We start from the raw sequence: 20,627 nt of genomic DNA, 5'->3' as shown, positions 1-20,627 counted from the left end.
TGGTACCACCAAGTACTCCCACAGGTATACAATCACGGGTAGATGATGGATCATCTATTGGTGGAAATGATGAGCCAAATGTGGCTGATATGCAGGGGGACAGCAAGCTGAAATGCCTTTGAGAAGATCATCTAGAGTGTCTAGATCACCTGATAGGTTTGTTCCAGGGGTAGACTATGTGATGCTTACTGATTGTGGGGAGCCTTCTTGCTACAGAGAGGCTATGATGTGTGAGGATCAACGCAAGTGGGAGTATGCTATGCAATCAGAGATGAGTTCACTTATGAAGAATAAGACTTGGGACTTGGTTTCTTTGCCACATGGAAAGAAAGCATTGCCATGTAAATGGGTCTACAAAATGAAGGTCACAGGTGATGATGTGCCTAGGTACAAGGCCTGTTTGGTTGCTAAAGGGTTCAAGCAAGAGAAGGGTGTGGACTTTGATGAGATATTCTCTCCAGTTGTGAAGATGACCACACTTAGATGCATGCTTGGACTAGTGGCAGCAGAGGATATGGAGCTTATGCAGATGGATGTCAAGACAGCCTTCTTGCATGGGGATTTGCACGAGGAAATTTACATGGTGCAGCCGGAAGGCTTTGCAGAAAAGGGCAAAGAGCATTTAGTTTGCAAGCTAAAGAAGAGTCTCTATGGTCTTAAGCAAGCGCCTAGGGAATGGTATCAGAAGTTTGATGCTTTCATTCGGTCCCAGGGTTTTAGAAGGAGTGAAATTGATCACTGCCTCTACACTAAAAGGGCTAAGGATAATAGCCTGATAATCTTGGCATTATATGTGGACGATATGCTATTGGCTAGCAAGAATACTTATGAGCTAGATGCATTAAAGGCCAATTTGCATGAGGCCTTTGATATGAAGGATTTGGGATTTGCAGGTCATATACTTGGTATGCGCATCACGCGTGATCGGAGTAGGAAACTCCTTTGGCTTTCACAAAAAGAGTATGTTACAAAAGTATTGCAATGTTTCAATATGGAGGGGGGGAAGGCAATGAGTACTCCATTGCCTCCATATGTGAAACTGAGTCATACATATAGTCCCAAATCAGAAGAGGAGAGGGCCATGATGGCCAAGGTTCCTTATGCATCAGCAGTTGGGAGTCTTATGTATGCTATGATAGCTGCTAGACCAGACATTGCATTTGCAGTGGGAGTTGTTAGTCGATATATGGCTAATCTAGGAAAGAGGCATTGGGAGGCAGTTAAGTGCATCATGAGGTACATGAAGGGTACCAAGGAGATGTGCATCTGGTTTGGTAGAGGAGACATGCGTGTACTTGGGTACACAGATTCAGACTATGCAGGGCATGTGGATAGTAGGAGATCCACTTTTGGTTATGTGTTCACCTTTGCAGGTGGTGCAGTGTCATGGATGTCTCGCGCACAGAAGTGTGTTGCTTTGTCTACCACAGAGGCTGAGTATGTTGCAGCCATAGAGGGTTGCAAGGAGGCTATATGGCTTGATCGGCTAGTGGGAGATTTGGGGATTCATACAGGTGTACCGACATTGCATAGTGATTCCATGAGTGCTATTAAAAATAGAACCTGAGATGCCTCAAAACATGGGCGCCATTGCATAATCGGAATTAGCAAGAAAATATGCAAATATCTCTCTTCTGCCAGAACTCCAAAATCCCAACCGATGAGTGAGAAATGGGAGTCAACACTTATCCACTGCCATGTGGCATAAATCTAAGGTTTCAAAACCTTAGAATGAAAAATGCATAATAGAGAGACGAAATCGAATACACAGAGATCTATAACTCTGAAAATCCTCCACCGAATCGTGCAAGAACTGACAGGTAGGGGTTTTTGGGCGTCCGGAACGCAATGGGATAGACGGTTTTGGAAACCGTGGTCTCAATCACTGGCCACACGGGCTAAAAAACGTTTTTGGAAACCGTGCTCTCAATCATTGGGTCCAACACACGGACTAAGGCAATATTTCTCTTATGTTCATTGCCATCCTCATGGGATACCTTCCGTACAGCTGTCAGTAACTCTGCACCTGGTAGAGTACTAAAATTTGATGATGTTGTGGGTAGCTTGTTGGCCGAGGAGATTAGACGGAAGTCTATGGATGGCAACAAGCAGGATGCAGCCTTAAATGTACAAAGGGGCAGATCACAGTTCAGGGGGAAGTCCCAAGAAAGAGGAAAGTCTCGTAGCAAATCCAGGGCACGGAACATTGAGTGTTACCACTGTGGCAAGAAGGGCCATATGAAAAAGGATTGCTACAAGCTGAAAAGAGAGCAAAAGGATAAGAAAAAGAAGATTAGGGTGGTTATGCACTCACCAAACATGTGTGGCTCTCTGTCTCTCTCTCTTCTTCTTCTGTTCTTGCTTCCGTTGAGAGCACTCTCAACTGGTATTAGAGCTGTTTGTAAACTCAACCGGAGTGCGAATGATGAGCAACATAGAAGTTTTAGGACCTCCTGAGTCCACCAGAACTAACAGATCTGCAAATGGTTGCTCCAAACTTGAGTTCCAACACTCAGGCAAAAAACGCAGGAACTGACACAGTGAGTCAAAAATCCAATGAAATGACCCAAGATTCAAGAATGAAGGTGTTTCCAAGCTCTTGAAGTGAAGTGGACACCAAAATCAAGCAATAGTTGCCTCTACAAGTCAATATGGAGTCTCTGTCGTCGATCGAACGGAACAGGGAAAAGCTCAAAAAATGACTTTTTCTTTCAAACCACTTAACAGGCTCTCAAAACCACTTCGCAAAGCCAAAGTGACTTTTCCAAAGGTTCCTCCAAGGTCTCTGCACACTCGGATGCAAGTAAAGTCACCCACAAAGCTTCCCACAGAGCTTCTCCTTCCTCCCACAGAGCTGCTGAGCTTCAAGCATTCACGCACGCTCAGCTAGATCACCCGGGCTCTGATACCAGTTGAGAGTGCTCTCAACGGAAGCAATAATGGAAGAAGAAGAGAGAGAGACAGAGAGCCACACAAGTTTGGTGGGTGCATAACCACCCTTATCTTCTTTTTCATTGAAGAGCACATCATGGCTGCGTATGATCTTCTTTGCTTCTGGATCCGAGAGACGATAGCCCATCTCTCCACTTTCACCATATAGATAGTCCCAAATCAGAAGAGGAGAGGGCCATGATGGCCAAGGTTCCTTATGCATCAGCGGTTGGGAGTCTTATGTATGCTATGATAGCTACTAGACCAGACATTGCATTTGCAGTGGGAGTTGTTAGTCGATATATGGCTAATCCAAGAAAGAGGCATTGGGAGGCAGTTAAGTGCATCATGAGGTACATGAAGGATACCAAGGAGATGTGCATCTACTTTGGTAGAGGAGACATGCGTGTACTTGGGTACACAAATTCAGACTATGCAGGGCATGTGGATAGTAGGAGATCCACTTTTGGTTATGTGTTCACCTTTGCAGGTGGTGCAGTGTCATGGATGTCTCACGCACAGAAGTGTGTTGCTTTGTCTACCACAGAGGCTGAGTATGTTGCAGCCACAGAGGGTTGCAAGGAGGCTATATGGCTTGATCGGCTAGTGGGAGATTTGGGGATTCATATAGGTGTACCGACATTGCATAGTGATTCCATGAGTGCTATTCAGCTAGCACGGAATCCGGTCTTTCATGCAAAGACCAAACACATTGAGGTCAGGTACCATTTCATCAGGGAGGTACTTGAGGACAAGCGCATAGAGCTTGTCAAGGTTCATATAGATGATAACCTTGCGGATATGCTGACGAAGAGTCTATCTAGTCAGCGGTTTGAGTATTGTCGTGTATTGATGGGCATTGGATAGTATGCTCACTGGTTGTTCTCCCTTAAAGGCACATTGTTCTTTAAGTGGGAGGTTATGGGGGTTAAAGGTCACTGTGCCTTTACCCCAGTTACGTACAATACTCAAACACATATATAAATGAATGAAAAAGAAGATTAGGGTGGTTATGCACCCACCAAACTTGTGTGGCTCTCTGTCTCTCTCTCTTCTTCTTTCGTTCTTGCTTTCGTTGAGAGCACTCTCAATCTGTGCCTACACCTCTATGCCATGGTTACCTTTATTGATCCTCTGACCTCATTGGTAGCACATGCCATGTTCTCACTTATGACTACAATCATTTGATATCCTTTCCTAAAATTCTCTCCGCAGGATTAGACATTGCCTATTTCTAAGTGAGATCTTCCCATAGAATCACCTTTATGTTTCAATTGTCACAAGTGCATCGTTATAGTTCAAAAAGGTAATCATTATGGAGATTGTGAAATAATGATTCAAAGGTTATATATATATAATAGAGGATATAAAAAATCCATAGGTGGTTACATTGGAGGATTGTCAAAGTAGCCATTATTTATCGATTCCATAAGAAACAAGAAACCATTAGAGAAGTTGATGTTTCTAAATAGTTTCTAAGTTGAATGTTAGCTAATATAACCATAAATTAGAATAAATAATGACATAAAAATAACCAAGGAGTTCACTAAGCAATATGTAAGATAGCACATGAGTTCACCAAAAGCGTATTATTTTCTTGTGAAAATATAAAGGCACAAGGCCTATAAAGCGTACATCTAATACCCCATTTGTTGATCACATGTGATGTGCAAGAAGAATGTTTCATTGAAATGATAGCCGGATCAACAGATAACTTACCTTACAAAAAATATATAAAGGCATTGCCTTATATTTTATTAGCTCTTCCCTAAAAAGCATGTTATCAATCTATTAACACTTCCCACACTCATATAATTCAATGAAAGAAATCATTCCCCAAAAAAAGCATTGTATAAATGTAGTAATGGCTAAATGGTTATACCTAGTCATTGTGCATGTATTGCTAATAAAAACCAATGTCTTTTAGCTCAGATATTATGAGATGTCTTATTGATTTTGACTATAATGTACACTCTATCATTTTCTTTGATTATTATGCCCTAAATTTCTTGTCCTCTTATTAATACTATACTATAGAATTTTTATTAGTGCTGAATTATTATCATACATATAGAGACACATACATACATATGTACATATTTATGTATGTATGTATCCATGCATGCATGTATGTACATAATATAAGAAAACAATACAACATCTGTGCTCGATAGATAATAGAATCTCATATGCAAGAGCAGATAGTATGGAGAATCAAAAATTTGATTACTGTAAAACTGATACAATAGATGGCACTGCCTCCCAGCCATGTGCTCCTGTGTGAGAAGCTTCGATGGCATGCTGGAAATAGTAGAGGACGGAGGCTGGATGCTAAGGAATCAAGGTTGCTATAGCCAGTGATGATATGGGCTTCATAGGCTTGCTCTTATATAGCCACCAGTCGTAGTTGGTTAGACCTAATTGGGAGACCGACCTAGTCATCCCAAAATGGCTGATTGGAGGTCGGTCTCAAAATAGGCCACCGACCACATTTTAGAGCCGTGGCACAGAATAGAGCAACTAGCCTATGGTCACCATTCGGCCCAGAGCCACCATCCGAGATCATCTGGGGCTCCAAACGGGCCCCGCAACCCGAGAGTGGGCTACCTTGAAAAATGCTCTGTCTACCCTCAGTGCGGTCAGTCATGGGATGCCTTCCTGCACTTGCATCTAGCCTAGTTGGCAGTGTGCCAACTCTATCTGAAGCCATTCATCCATCAGGCCACACATGGCCCCCATCTAGTGTCCAAACCAAGACCTACCAGATAACTGAGCTACTCAAATACCTTCTCCTCATATGGGGGGCTTACAAGTAGAGTTAGCTAGTTCCTGCGTAGTTACACGAGAGTGGAGCATTGATATCTAACACCCCCCCTCAATGTCCACTCGCAAGTAAACTTACTTTTTTGGCCCAATGTCAAGTCGATGAAGATGCCTCTCCAGCAAGTCTCTTCCAAGAGCCTTCGTGAAGATGTCCGTAGCATTCTCTGTAGTCAGACAGTGCACCAAGTCAACCTCCCCATCCATAATGAGCTCGCGTACAAAGTGATATTGAATCTCAATGTGTTTTGTGCGAGCGTGGAACACAGGGTTCTTTGCAATTGCCATGCAACTCTGATTGTCACATGATAACTATGTAGGCTTGTTCTACATTGCATCCATGTCCCCTCAAATCCTCCTCAACCACACTACCTTACAAGAAGCAAAACATGCTAATTTGTACTCATCCTCAGTAGAAGAAAGAGCAACTGTGGGTTGCTTCTTGCTGACCCATGACACAACTCTAGATCCAAGTGAGAAACAATAACCTATCGCTGATCTCCTACTGTCCACGTCTCCTGCCCAATCCGAGTCACAAAATCTGGTCAAGATGTTGCCCTTGGTATAGGTGATGCCATAATCAAGTGTTAACTTTGATGTATTTCAGCACCCGCATCCCTGCCCTCCAATAATTCTCCTAGGGCTTATTGGAAAACCTGCTTAGTAAACCAGTCACAAAGCTGCATCCCTGCCCTCCAATAATTCTCCTAGGGCTTATTGGAAAACCTGCTTAGTACACCAGTCACAAAGCTGATGTTGCACAAGTAAATCAAACTACCCATAAGCCTTCTGTACTTCGCTTCGTCCACCAGTGGTGATGAATCCTCATTTGAGAGCTTCATGTCAACCTCCATAGGGGGTGCTAACTATCTTGCACTCAGCCATGCCAAATGCCTTCAGTATCTCTCCAGCATACTTTAGCTGTGAAATGATCTGTTTTGGCTCTTGCCAAACTTCAATCCCCAAACAGAAATGCATCAGTCCGAGGTGTATCATTTCAAACTCTCTTCCTAGCAACTGCTTTGTCTACGAGATCTTCTCTTCATGGTTCCCTGTTATGACAAGGTCATCCACATAAAGGACCACGATCATACACTGGCCTCCTTCTCTGTAGATATACAAATTTGCATCAGATGGGCTCCTCCTGAACCTGTTTTGCAGAAAGTAGGCATCAATCCGCTGGTACCACACTCGTGGAACCTGTTTCAGCAAATAATGTGCCTTCTTCAATTTATAGACTTTACCTTCTGAGAACCGGGAATCACAAAATCTGGTGGTTGTTCCATGTATACCTCCTCCTTGAGACCTCCATTCAGAAAGACCGATTTTACATCCATCTGAAACACGGGCCAACTTCCCTGTGCTGCCAAAGCCAAGACACTGCGAATTGTGGTTAGTCGAGCTATGGGAGAAAAAGTATATTCCTGATAATCAAAACCATGTACCTGTGCAAATCCTTTTGCCACAAGCCGAGCCTTATACTTATCCAACATGCCGTCAGTTGGTCTTGTACACCCACTTGGTGCCGATTACCTTGCATTTTGGTGGTCGATCCACAAGGTCCCAACTGTTGTTCTTCATTATGGAGCCATAATCCAATTGCATAGCCTCCATCCACCTATCATCACCTTGTGCCTCGTCAAGACACTTGGGTTCTTCAGCACGGATCACCTCTATCCTCAAAGCGTAGTTGGCCAAGTGTTCCTGCGCCCTTCTTTGCTCCTCTGATCTCTTGGACCGGCGGTGTTCGGATGGTTCCTCCTCAATGGCTGGAGGTTCTCTGCCAGCCAAAAGCTACTTTACCTTCAGGAATGGCCGTTGCCGTTGAGGTTCTGTAGGCTCTTCTTCCTCTTCTTTATCTTGAATCCTCCCAAGCACCATTGGGGGAGTTCGGTCTACTATTCATGGTTGTATTAAATGGATATCCTGGTCCTGGTTGTTTGGGAAGGAAACATCCTCCTCTAATTGATGTAGCTATTCTGAGAAGACCACGTCGCGACTTATTATTACCTTCTTGGTAATAGGATTATAGAGACGGTAACCCTTCGCCTCTTCACTGTAGCCCAAGAAAATACACTTCTGGCTCCCATTTGGTCCTGTTAGCGTTAGGGACATGCACAAAACAGTCACATCCAAAAACTCTGAAATGTGCAACTAAAGGTTTCTTACCAGAAAAGGCCTGCAATGGAGTCATCCCATTCACAGCCTTCGTGTAGCTATGATTCAGAATGTAAACTACCGTGTTACATGCTTCAGCCCAGAAAGTCTTTAGCAAATCTTTCCCTTTCATCATACTCCTACCCATTTCATAGATGACACGCATCTTGTGCTCTGCTACTCCATTTTGCTATGGTGTATGTGGCGGGGGTTTCTACCTCTTGATCCCATGACTTTTGTAGTAACTTTCAAATTCACTTGATGTGAACTCACCACTTCTGTCTGATCTCAACTTCTTCACCTTCCTCCCCATTTCTTTCTCGACCATTACATGCCATTCTTTGAACTTACTAAAAGCCTCATCTTTAGTCTTCAAGAAGTATATCCATATCCTTCTACTATAGTTGTCGATCAGCATCATGAAGTAGTAGAAACCACCCAAAGCTTCTATCTCCATCTTTCTACAGAGGTCCGTGTGAACGAGCTCTAGAGGAGCCTTTGCCCTGCTGGCCTCTTTAGGAAAGGGCTACGATGCTGCTTGCCCATCATGCAAGCTTCACATACATCGGGCAAATCTATAATTTTTGGTAGGTCTACAATCATTCCACTTTTATGCATCTCCTTTAAAGAACTAGGGTTTAGATGACCAAGGTTCATCCGCAGGTACATGAACTGCCTTCGTGCAAATCTTCTCAATTGCTACGAATAGCTCTACTAGTACTGCCTGTGTGCTGTTGTTGGACTCTTTCTTTACTCTGTTCTTCTCATCTGCAATCTTCTTTCAGCACTCATTCTGCTTGTGCACTGCCTTGTTCTAATAGAAGCACTTGATCTCCTTCTTTTTCTTTTTATCATCAGAAGAAGATGGGTTACCAGAGTTCTTAGCCTTACCTTTCTTTAATCCTGCCGAGAAAGCCTAATCTTCTCTAGTCCTCATCTTTTGATGCATCTCCTCCTCCAGAAGCATTGCACTAAAATCCTCGAAGTTGAGGGGTGGATTTCTGTTCTGCGTATTCAGCACCGTAACAAGACCGTCGTACTTTGGTGGGAGAATCCGTATGCACCATCGTGCTAGATTCTCACTGGTGATGGTGATGCCAATCGCAGTCATCTGATCATGTAGATTCTTTACCCTGGTGATGAACTTCTCTTCCATTTCAGACTCAGTCAGTTTCTCGTTCACGAATTGAGTCCCCAGATTCTGAATCCGCGTCTGATTCGTGGTCTCGTACTGATTTTTCAAGACCGTCCATGCCTCCTCCGTTGTGGTGACATGTTGAATTAACGCCATGACTAAATCACTTACACTGCAAATAATAGAGCACAGCGCAACAGCATTTCTTCTTGTCCATGCGAGAATCTCATCCGCAGTTGGTACTATCTATTGTCCTGCATTGGCTAGATTCGGTCTTGCAATCGGCTTCACATCCACCCCAGTAGTAGTATCCCAAAGCTTGTATGCGCTTAGGATGGTCTTCTTCTTGAACTTCCAAAGTGGATAGTTAGTGCCGTCCAACTTTTCGCTTTCACCGAACGGTGGGATTCGCAGTCTTGCGGGCTGGGCCATCTCTCACAATCTGCTCGCAAACAGAAACACACTACCAAATCTTCTTGCTAGAGCCCAAGCTCTAATACCATGTAAGAAAACAATACAACGTCTATGCTCAACAGATAACAGGATCTCATATGCAAGAGAGAAAAGCAGATAGTATGAAGAATCAAAAATTTGATTACTATAAAACTGATACAATAGATGGCGCTGCCTCCCAACTATGCACTCCTGTGTAAGAAGCTTCGATGGCATGCTGGAAACAGTAGAGGACGGAGGCTGGATGCTAAGGAATCAGGGTTACTGTAGCCAGTGATGATATGGGCTTCACGAGCTTGCTCTTCTATAGCCACCAGTCGTAGTCAGTTAGACCCAATTGGGAGACCGACCCAGTCGTCCCAAAATGGCCGACTGGAGGTCGGTCCTAAAATAGGCCACCGACTACACATTAGAACTATGGCGTAGAATAGAGCAACTAACTATGGTCACCGTTCGGCCCAGAGCCATCCGGGATCATTTGGGGCTCCAAACGGGCCTTGCAACCTGAGAGTGGTCTGCCTCGGAAAATGCTCCGTCTACCCTTAGTGTGGTCAGTCATGGGATGCCTTCCTGCACTTGCATGTAGCCTAGTTGGCAGTGTGCCAACTCTATCTGAAGCCGTCCAACCATCAGGCCACACATGGCCCCCATCTGGTGTCCAAACTAGGACCTACCGGATAACCGAGCTACTCAAATGACTTCTCCTCATATGGGGGGCTGACAAGTAGAGTTAGCTGGTTCTCGCATAGTTACACAAGAGTGGAGCATTGATATCTAACACATACGTGCATGTGTGTGTGTGTGTGTGTGTGTGTGTGTGTGTGTGTACTCTGTGTGTGTGTGTACGCATGCATGTATGTGCATGCATGCATCATGCCTATATGCATGTATGTATGCATGTACATATCAATTATTCAAGCATGTGTGTGTGCGCCTGCATATGTATGTATGTATGTATGTATGTATGTATGCATGCATGCATGCATAGATGTATGTATGTATATTTATTCCTACATGCATGCATTATTTCTACATACATGCATGCATTATTTCTACATACATGCATGCATGCATGCATGCATACATACATACATACATACATATGAATCTATATGCATATATATATATATATGTACGTACATACGTAAGTACGTATGTACGTACATACGTACTTATGTATGTACATACATACGTATGTATGTATGTATGTATGTACATGTGTATATGCATAAATATTTATTCATATGCACACATATGTATGCCCATGCGTGCACATGCATGTGTGCACACATACAAGCATACATGTTCATGCATTTATATATGCATATTTGCATGTGTGCTTACATGTGTGCATACATATATGCATATGTTATATATGTGTGCATGGATCCATATGTATGTACATGCATGCATACATATGTATCTACATATATACATATGTCTATGCATATGTACATACATAACTACATGTGTGTGTGTGTGTGTGTGTGTGTGTGTGTGTGTGTGTGTGTGCACGTGCATGTGCATGTACATGCATGGACACACACACACATGTATGTGTGTGTGTGTGTGTGTGTGTGTGTGTGTGTGTGTGTATGTGTATGTGTGTGTGTGTGTGTGCACGCACCTGTGTGTGTGCGTGTGCATGCCCATTCGCACACATGTGCACATGCATTCATGCACACACGTGCTTGTATGTGCATGCCTCTGTGCGTGCATGTGTGGATGTGCATGTGCATGTGCGTGTGCGGTATGTGGGTGTGTGTGCATATGCATCTATGCTTGCATCTATGTCTACATGTGTGTGTGTGCATGTGTGTGTGCATGTGCATGTGCATGTGCGCATGCATGTGCGTGTGTGTGTGCGTGTCATGCATGTGCGTGTGCATGTGTCTCTACATCTGCGCCTATGTCTGCATCTGCGTTTGCAGGTGGTTGGGTAGGTGTGTGCATGCGTGCATGCATGTGTGTGTAAACATAAAATTTCTAGCTAGAAATAGTATGTGGAAAAATATCATGCTCATCCATTACCTACATTAGATTTATGTGTTCTCCACAAGGAGTGTTTAAGAAAAAAGGGATATATACATTAATTGTTCTTAATTAGAAATCAAGTCAGCATCTTGCGATGTACCAAATTAATTCACAATTGCATAATCTTATAAAGTGCAATCACACATAACTTTTAAATGAGACTACCCATCCATGTCAATGCAACAACATATGATCTGGAGTAAAGGCTAACACATTACTAGCATGATTTTATCTCATCAAAATTATATATATAATCTTTATAATGTCAAATTCTTCCATCAAGCTTCTCTAAGATGAATAGGTACTTTAAGAGAGCTATGTGAAACAAGCATACATGTACATTTACTACATAATAGATATATGATAGTCAATATCTTAAATATGCAAGATGAATATCATTTCTTTTGTAAAGGCCTAAATAGTAGGTGTTACTTAAAGTTTTCAATAGACCACCTCAATACCAGCTCAAAAATCAAAGAAGCATTACTTTGATTATTCTTATGTAGAAGGTTACTAAAATGAGTAAGCTAAAAACCTTTGACTAAGAAACATATGGATCTATTTGAAACTGCAAGGAACTAATAATCTAAATGAATTTGGAGGTAAACATATTATCTAATCACTACATCAAGTCTCTAGCATTAGTGATGCAATGGAAATGATTGGAACATTAGATCCCCTTTGTGTCTTGAGAAGTACATAAACTAATTTATTAGTATGCTAGGCAAACATCCCCTATGGGAGTTCTAGCAAAGTTTTGTAGATATTTGCATTAATTGGTTTGATATTATCTAATCAAAATGAAGCTCTTAAATGTAAAAACTACATAGCTCTTTGTAGGTGTGGCATACATGTCTAGGACTAAAAGTCTATGATCATAAAACTTTGCTAAATAATCTAAAATGATAGCATTTTACTTTAAGAATATACTTCGTTGCCACATAATGTAAGGTTCGTTAATTTGGGTAGCAATTATGCTAGTTGTTGCAAAAAGTAAGAAGCAAGTCAATATGACCTGTAGATATGCGGCACAAAAATGAAATAGGGCTTATAGAGTTTATAGATCAAAACTATCAATATAAAATCTTTTAGAGATGATGGGCTCTTTACTTACTACTATGTATAGAAATCTTTTTATGGAGGTTCTACCCTAGAATTCAAAGTTGGTCCTATATGCAAAAACAAATCAAATATAGCAAGATGATTCACAACAACATTTTGTGATTAGGAAGTAATCACCTATTCAAAATCATTGCATTATTTAGCACTTGATGGATTTTGAGATATTTTCTCATTTTGTGGCCGCATAAGAGATCCTTTTGTAATGAAATGCCTATGAGGATGCTATGAAAAAATCTCTTACACCCATAAATGAATGGGAAGTAATAATTTCTATATACAATTAGTGTATTATGTTTACTATGCAATTGTATAAATTGTAATATTGTGTCTACTATGTATTCATGAAAATAAAATTAGACATACAATAGAATAGTTCTTTCTCCTTAAATATGTAAGCCATGGGAGTTCACTAAGAAATATGTAAGATAGGACATGCATTTGATAACACTTACTAATTAGAATACTCCTGGGAGTTCACTAACAAATATGTAAGATAGGACATGCATTTGATAACACTTACTAATTAGAATAATCCTACGAATACTTTTTCATACAAATAAAATTATTCAAATGAATATTGGAGTTATAGGAAATATGCATTCATAAGGGGTTTCTTAATTGACATTTTCCATAGAAAAGGGGTACTTTTATCATCGTAAAATTTACAAGAGGGATGTATATATAGTTATGAAATTCCAAAAATAGGGGGTTTACTGAATACCCCTTGAATACAAATACTCTATATGGCATTTACATAGTGAACACCCCGAGTATGTGCCAGCTTCTTCAAGAATGATGTTGTAGACTCTTTTAAAGAGCGCTAATTTTTTGGTTCTTATAATACTTGGGTAGCTTGTTAACAAATTAAATAATTTATCTTTACTCCAGTTTCGCCTCAAGGGTTCTTCTAAGGAATATGTAACAAAGTAATGATTTATCCTTACTCGAGTACCCCCTCAAGGGGAATATGTAACAAATTAAATTATGTATCTTTGCTCAAGTACCCGCTCAAGCGTTCTTCTAAGGAATATGCAATCATCAAATGAGGTTCTTAACTAGACAAAGGTATACCTATTAAAGGGATTTCAAATATGATTTTTTAAATTTAAAAAAACTTATGATGGATTAGAATAAAATACACATGTAAGATAAGCTTGGGTATTTAAATTGGTCCCATGCATTTGCATGCTATATACGGTTTCACATTGTGAATATCATGGGAGTATTTGAATACAAGAATTGCATTTATCCAAAAAAATCTATGCATAATTTAGTATCCTTGAGATATCTAAGGTATCGACATTTCCTAGCTACCAATTGCAAAGCACCAGTTTTCACATTATACATGTAGGAGAAAAATGGACCAAATTATTTAAGGGGAATTGTAAAAACTTTCCTTCAAGGATAATATTACTTGTAAGAAAAGAAACCCTAATCAAGGGATACAAATATTCTTCTTATCATTCTTCAAATATTTGTGGCTAGGAAAGGGCAATGACTATTGGGTACTTTTATTAATACTATGAATGTGTCTCAAAATAAATATAGTGAATTAGCATTCCATATATGATTCATAGTGCAGTATACCCAATGGATTCATTTGATCGGGCTAAGCCTCTCATGCAAAAAATTATAGTTTGATAGAGGAAATATTAGCAAAGGTGCATGTACCAACCGCCGATCTTGGGTAGCTCAATAAGCAATATGTTCAATAACCTTTCTATGGACTTATACATAAAGGGTACTCTAAATCCTTTCTATCGAACACACATGATCTCGAGGGGTTGTTAATATTGAGTGGCTCTATACCTTTGTAATGCCATATCCAAGCATGTGGAGATCCTTGAGTTAGAGAAATTTTAATTGAGCTAGGTTGCACTTGCGTTAAAAATTGATGACATAGTAACACCTAAAGAACTCAATTTTTACACAAGCTTAGCATTAGATACACATTGTTTACCAAGACCTCTACTGCATTCATAATGAAAACAAGAAAATTTATCATCTCATTTGCTTAATGTTTGCTATTATCCCCCTTATTCCTTAACATATAATCACAAAGAAACATTTATGTTGAGATGTCATGCGTTGTGGTGCATGCACATCCTTGGGGGGTTTACTATGTAAAAGACCTAGATTACACTGCATTCAAAGGTGTAATATATATACTCAAACTTTAAGTTTTTTGTCTAAAATCCTTGCCCTATTGGAAGGCAATGGTAGAAACAAAAGCTTGCAAGAAAGAAAACACGAGTTACCCATAGGGGCTATTGACAAGTTAGAAAGGCAAATGTTAGCTATTGGTTGATATGGATGTGTTGGATGAAAATCTTTTAGGATTTTGGTTGAATCATGAATTCTTGGCATTTATGAAGAAAGCAATGGGATTGGATCAAGGATCATGTAGTTGAGTGTTTGTTTGTTTCCTCATAGCATCTTCTTGGAAAATTTGTTAAGCAAAGGTTTAAGGGGCCAATGTGAGATTTATGAGACCAGTCTATATTGTCTCCTCTATGTGGTCATCCTAAATGAATTCCAAGATCTAGAAAGGGTGGATATAGGCATCATTTCTTGTTATTTAAGGCCTAAATCTTATAGTATTGTCTAGTGGTACTTACCATTGATCCAAAAATTTGGAACAAAATTTTAATTGTTTAACTTTCATGTTGAGGAGTTCCAATCAATGAGAATTAACCTGCGTAACAATATCCACATGAGTTTCAAGTTTAATAGAATGCATAAGCTATATCTAATTTGCATGTTGAGGAGTTGTTGATGAGAATTGATTTGCGTAAAAATATCCACATTCGTTTCAAGTTCTTAAGGGTATGCATAAGCTATATCTGTGTATCTCCACAATGAAGGATGATATCTACTTGAGCCTTTACATATACAACTTGCTAGCTTCATGCTTATCCAATAGAGTCATGAGAGTGTAAATAGAGTTTCCATTTACCATATCTCATACTTTAGAGTATATCATAAATAGAGTTTCCATTTACCATATCTCATACTTTAGAGTATATCATAAATATTTTCATTTTGATTGACAAGACTTGATAGGTGTTGTTCCATTTATCGATCTATTAGGTTTCTTTGATATTTGCATGTTGTGATGCCACGAAGCCCCATAGTTTCTTAAGTAAGACAGCAGTGCTTTAATGAAGGAGAAAATAGATGGTTCAACCCAAGCATCTTCCAAGTATGGAAAGAAGACATAGAGATTACCTAGAAGATGTAAAGGAAGAGAGGAAGGCCCAAGGAAACCATTAGATAGGAAGGCAATGAGCGACGGGGCTGTGCTAAGGGGCACAAACTATCAAATGGTCTGAAATTAGGAAAATTGTTAAAATGTGAGAATATTGTGTATACGTGTAAGAGAGAAACGATGGTTGAGTTATATAATTATACAAAAGACGACCATATAGATACAACGATTATTAATCATAATTGAATGGTTGATATTAGACCCCAAAAGTGCATTAGCAAGTTGAATTAGAGTACTATATAAACTTAAAGTTAGTGCCTTTTGCTAAAACCAAAATGGTCAATGAGAGCATATAACACCAAACTAAGTATTTGAGTAAAGGCTTGTTGGAGTGTACTCTTAAGTACATCTCCCATTCTTGAGATCTAGTGGAATAGTACTCATGCTTGTGAGATGGTTTTTGTACATATATCATGTTGAAACGTGAGCTAGGACCTACACTAACTTAGTAAGTAAATAATTTAGGATTAATAGACAGCAAGAAAGAGTTATTTGCATATCTTGGAGGCTTTGAATTATAAATACGAGGAATGTACCTTGTATGAATTTGTACGTATTTCTAAAGCAGTTCGAGCTCTACCGCAATGTCTCCCAAGCTCACATTGCCCACAATGAATTGGTTATTCTAATGCCCCCCTGAAAATATCCAATCATCATGTGAGACGAAGACATATGAATCGACGGGTAAACCGGCCTCTGAATAAATCAACTCAACCCGTATAAATCACTTACCAATGCTTGTGGAGAAGAAGAGTTTAGGCATTTGCATGCTGTTCTCATCGACGTCACAGAAGAACAGTCAACCTCTGCAAGGAAGGTTTTGCAAGCATGTTGAGCTTCAAGCTTGACTAAGGGAACAAATAGATAAATATTTCTCCAAAGGAACGAAACGTCTTAACGTTAGATGATTTGTAAAAGACTGCGAATTACAGAACCCTGAAAAAACATATCATCCTGGCTCCCGGAGGACCTTGAACACTGCCATAGTCGTGAAAATTGATTCGGGGAGCTTATAAGTAGAATTTCCGATGCAGTACATATGGCTTTAAGTTCACCGAATCAAGAATACACTAGCATTTGTCCATTCAAATATTGTTGAGAACAGTTTTTCCTACTTCACGTTCACCTAAAGAGCTACACAAATCATCTGTCTCTCTTGGAAATGAGGATTTTTATCTGCTTCCGATCGACATGGTCAGCTCTAAAGAGATGCCAAGGGAGGCCCGGCAACTTTCCGCATTGCAAGAAGAATAGCTGTCTTCTTCGCTTATGGTAGTTGCTTTCTTGAAAGAGCTAGAGAAGCCACTCCATTCGTGATGTGAAGGTAGCGCTAAACTCAAGGTGCTATCTACGTATTCGTCCCGCAAACGTTTCATTCCTACTTCGATTGTCTTGCCAAACAGAGGTAACTCGCGTATAGTATGGTCCTTCTCCCATGTCGAGGCCGAATCCAGTGCCTGGTCGACTGGAAATGGTTGAACTACGGGTGTACGTGTTATGAAACAGTCCTGTAATAAATTGGTCAGAAACGAAGACAACGTGTCATTACATGAGAACTTAAAAAGCCGACAAGGTTTAACGGTGTTAAGCATAGCGAAGTACACTTAATCTAGAAGACCAATACTCGATCAGAATCCAGATTTATCCAACCTGGAGATGCTGTCTGGAGTAAGTAGCTGGAGGCTCTACACCAGCTCCACCTTTTACATCTATGCCTGTCACATGGTCTTCGAGAGGCGGTCCGCCTGAATTGTCGACAATATGTTCATTTGAAGCCAGTTTAATGCTGATGTCTTGCTGAACCTTGGATAATCGATCATTTTCGAGGACGCAGTCCGAGGATATTTCGGACGTCGAGCTTTGTCCGCCCGTTTGCGAGGTTCTCTGGACATCGATGTAGCTGCACGAACCCTCATGCTGAGTCTCCAAGCAATAATCCGCGGGTATCTGCGGCATCACTCGCCTCGCTGCAGGCTGGGCAACCTTACTTCTGGACGGAATATGTCTTGGCAAAACCATCAGTGTTGGCTCAAGATGGTGGTTCAGGTAAACCCTTTGCAGGTGTGGGTGTTGCCACGTTGCACCATTCACCTCATTGCTCAGATGACTCCCAGCAGACATTGGACAATAGTGACTGCAGACCACAACCTCTTTTAATTCGCTTTTGTAAAACCCTTACAGGAAGCAAGGACGCCATTTGCACTGGCTAGTGCGTAGCGGAGATTTTGTTACCTTTGGCTTCCCACGTTTGCCGTAGCAATCTTTTGGAACGTGTCGTAACCAGTAACAGTTGCTTCTCCATACTTGTAATGGGGATAGTGAGCCCACGTGCAGAACCTTGGGTCCAGCACTTCGTTCTTCGGTTCTGATTCTTCCAATTCTGCATCGATACAAAACTATTAGGATTCTAATGGAAAAGCTACCATAAATAAACTTCATTGAAGGATTGTTGGATTAATCAACTCCCTCCTACTCTTATATGGCTCCCAAAGGAGAAGTGCCCGTTTTGTTTTGACTGTGGAACTCGCTTATGCAGGAAGCACGTTAACGACTTAGCGATCTTTGAAAACCTACGAAGCAAGTGCAAGCTCGTACCTTCACTTTCGCTCTCGTCACACTTCACGCTCCTGTACATCTACAGTTAAAGTCGTCATGGGTGAGATCAGCGCAACAACAAAGATATTAATCCTTACAATTGTGCGAGAAAGAATTCTTTTTGTTGACAATGATTGTGTTTTTTATGCTAATCATAGACATAATCTTATTATTTAGAGACACGGAAGCACTTCTTTGGATGAACAACATAGGAATCCCGAAGAATGTTTTGCCCGTGAAGACACAAATCCGTCAGAAAGTATGGTACCTGCAAGTGACTCTTCACGTGGGATATCGTAAGACCTTCCACGTCCATCAACTGCAGCACGAGCTTTGGGGTTGCTTCTGTAAATCCATGTATAACAAACATGAAGTATCTCCGAGTCGAGAGCAGTACATCCAACACCCACTAGAAGTACATTGGCCATTTCGCATAGACGTCGTGCAACAAGCCAAGCTTCTTTACTGTGAATTGGACTTGAAAAAACATCTCTAATCGAATGGAACCCAAAAGTGAGAAAGCAAGGAGCGAGATCTGGCCGACAGTTCGAGCGTGACAACGGCAATGGCAGGAATATGGATCTGAGCGAATCCGATGAGCTGGGGAAGGGGCAAGGGGCACTTACTTTTCTGACCACCGAGGCGTTCAACGACGGTGACGAAGAGCTGGTGAAGGTCGGGGGTCCAGCGGAGGCGGGGCAATTTGGAGCGCATGTACTGGCGGGCAGTGGAGGGCGGTTTTGGGTCGGGGGAGGGGAGGTCAAGGGAGGAGGAGGAGGCCATGGGGGGGAGGGAAGGAGCTCGAGAAAGGAAGCTGGAGGTGGTGGAGCAACAAGCAAGGGAGCTAGGTAGCTATGCCGGAGCGGGACCTGAACTAGGGCAGAAGCACAGCGATGAAGAAGATAAAGGCGGCGGCTGCTAGAGGAGAGCGTAAATAGATAGGAAGATACATAGATACATAGATAGATAGACAGTCACGTTGTGTGAAGTATCGGGGAGACGGAGACGGAGAATTTGGACGGAATTAAGGACGTGAGACAATCTAGGGAGACGGGTATCGTCGCCGGCACTATCTCCGTTAGATCCCCGCCCCTCACAACTGACGGAACCGTCGCCGTAGGGTATTTTAAAGTGTCCCCTCATCCTCTTCCAATACGGCTTCACGTTGATTCACACACCCCCTTCTTTTTCCCCAAAAAAAAAAAATCCCCCTCACATAATTGGGAGGTTTAACTATTTTAGCACCAAGTTTTTTTACACATTTTTTTCCCCCACAGTTTGTTTTTCAACCCATTTTTTGAAACTCTCATTGCACCAAATATCACTTTTTTCTTCAACCTCGACATTCTGATCCGCCTTGACCTTACACATGCGTTTTTCGTGAACTCTATGCCCCTGTGACTCCATCACTCTCCCCATCGTTCACTCACTTCAATAGCTTTCACCATAGCTTTCAATGTGGTCAGCTGCCTTCACCTAACTCATATGAAACCACAGTCTTCCTCTGTATTAACTAGAGAAGAAGCGGTCTCTGATCCCATCACTATACAACATCACAGCACACCTGCTCCACCAAGAAGAAGAAAAGGAGGAGAAGAACGAGAATAGGAGGAGGAGGAGGAGGAGGAGGAGGAGGAGGAGGAGGAGGAGGAGAAGAAGTCTCCTTGCTAAGCCCCATTCTAGCCCCCATCAAGCCCCACCCCACTCAATGCCATACTTAACACCTTACCACTAGCTTGTCCATGGTGCCTTAACATTACCTCTCCAATTTATCTTATGGCATAGGGTATCCTTACAAGTGCCTCTTCCTCCCCCACACAAATGCGTTGTAGCTAACATCCAAGAAGTGCCCAATCCATGCAGGCACTACAAACTCTAGCAAATCTAAACAATCTTTTAACCACTTAAAAATGCAGACCTGTATTTAATGGTTCATCTTTCCTTCTTTCTCATCTATCATTCTCCTTCGAAAATGTATATCCTACCAATGTAAAATCACTTGAAAACTCTTTCCCTAGATAAGCATTGTCCAACTACCCTCTTGTACATTTATTCATACATACCATATTCTTTAAACTTCATGCAATCATGATGATTGTATGTAAACCCACA

At 41.3% G+C, this 20,627-nt stretch overlaps 1 protein-coding gene across 1 annotated transcript; it reads right to left on the bottom strand.

Annotated features, from left to right (window-relative positions):
• Positions 1-16,825: 16,825 nt before the first annotated feature.
• LOC147893821 (uncharacterized) lies at positions 16,826-19,598 on the bottom strand. The gene is made up of 6 exons (XM_087386423.1): positions 19,142-19,598; positions 18,784-18,860; positions 18,516-18,555; positions 18,153-18,300; positions 17,571-18,054; positions 16,826-17,428 (listed from the first exon to the last, which is right to left on the bottom strand). The coding sequence occupies exons 1-6, from the start codon at positions 19,296-19,298 to the stop codon at positions 17,093-17,095; spliced, it is 1,242 nt and encodes a 413-aa protein (XP_087242549.1). The 5' UTR covers positions 19,299-19,598; the 3' UTR covers positions 16,826-17,092.
• Positions 19,599-20,627: the final 1,029 nt, after the last annotated feature.

This window comes from Dipteris shenzhenensis, chromosome 15 (genome assembly GCF_047967505.1).
Source record: "Dipteris shenzhenensis isolate YYH24624 ecotype China chromosome 15, Dip_SZ_1.0, whole genome shotgun sequence".
NCBI lineage: Eukaryota > Viridiplantae > Streptophyta > Polypodiopsida > Gleicheniales > Dipteridaceae > Dipteris > Dipteris shenzhenensis.
The sequence above is the reverse complement of the archived record's forward strand: the minus strand, read 5'-3'. Positions and strand labels throughout refer to the sequence as shown.

Excerpts from the sequence above, each read along its gene's own strand:
- LOC147893821 (XM_087386423.1), bottom strand. The coding sequence starts at position 19,298 with ATGGCCTCCTCCTCCTCCCTTGACCTCCCCTCCCCCGACCCAAAACCG. Across the intron at positions 18,556-18,783 it reads ACGTGAAGAGTCACTTGCAG|ATGTACAGGAGCGTGAAGTG; the intron begins GTACCATACTTT and ends CTTTAACTGTAG. Across the intron at positions 18,301-18,515 it reads TGACGAGAGCGAAAGTGAAG|AATTGGAAGAATCAGAACCG; the intron begins GTACGAGCTTGC and ends GTATCGATGCAG.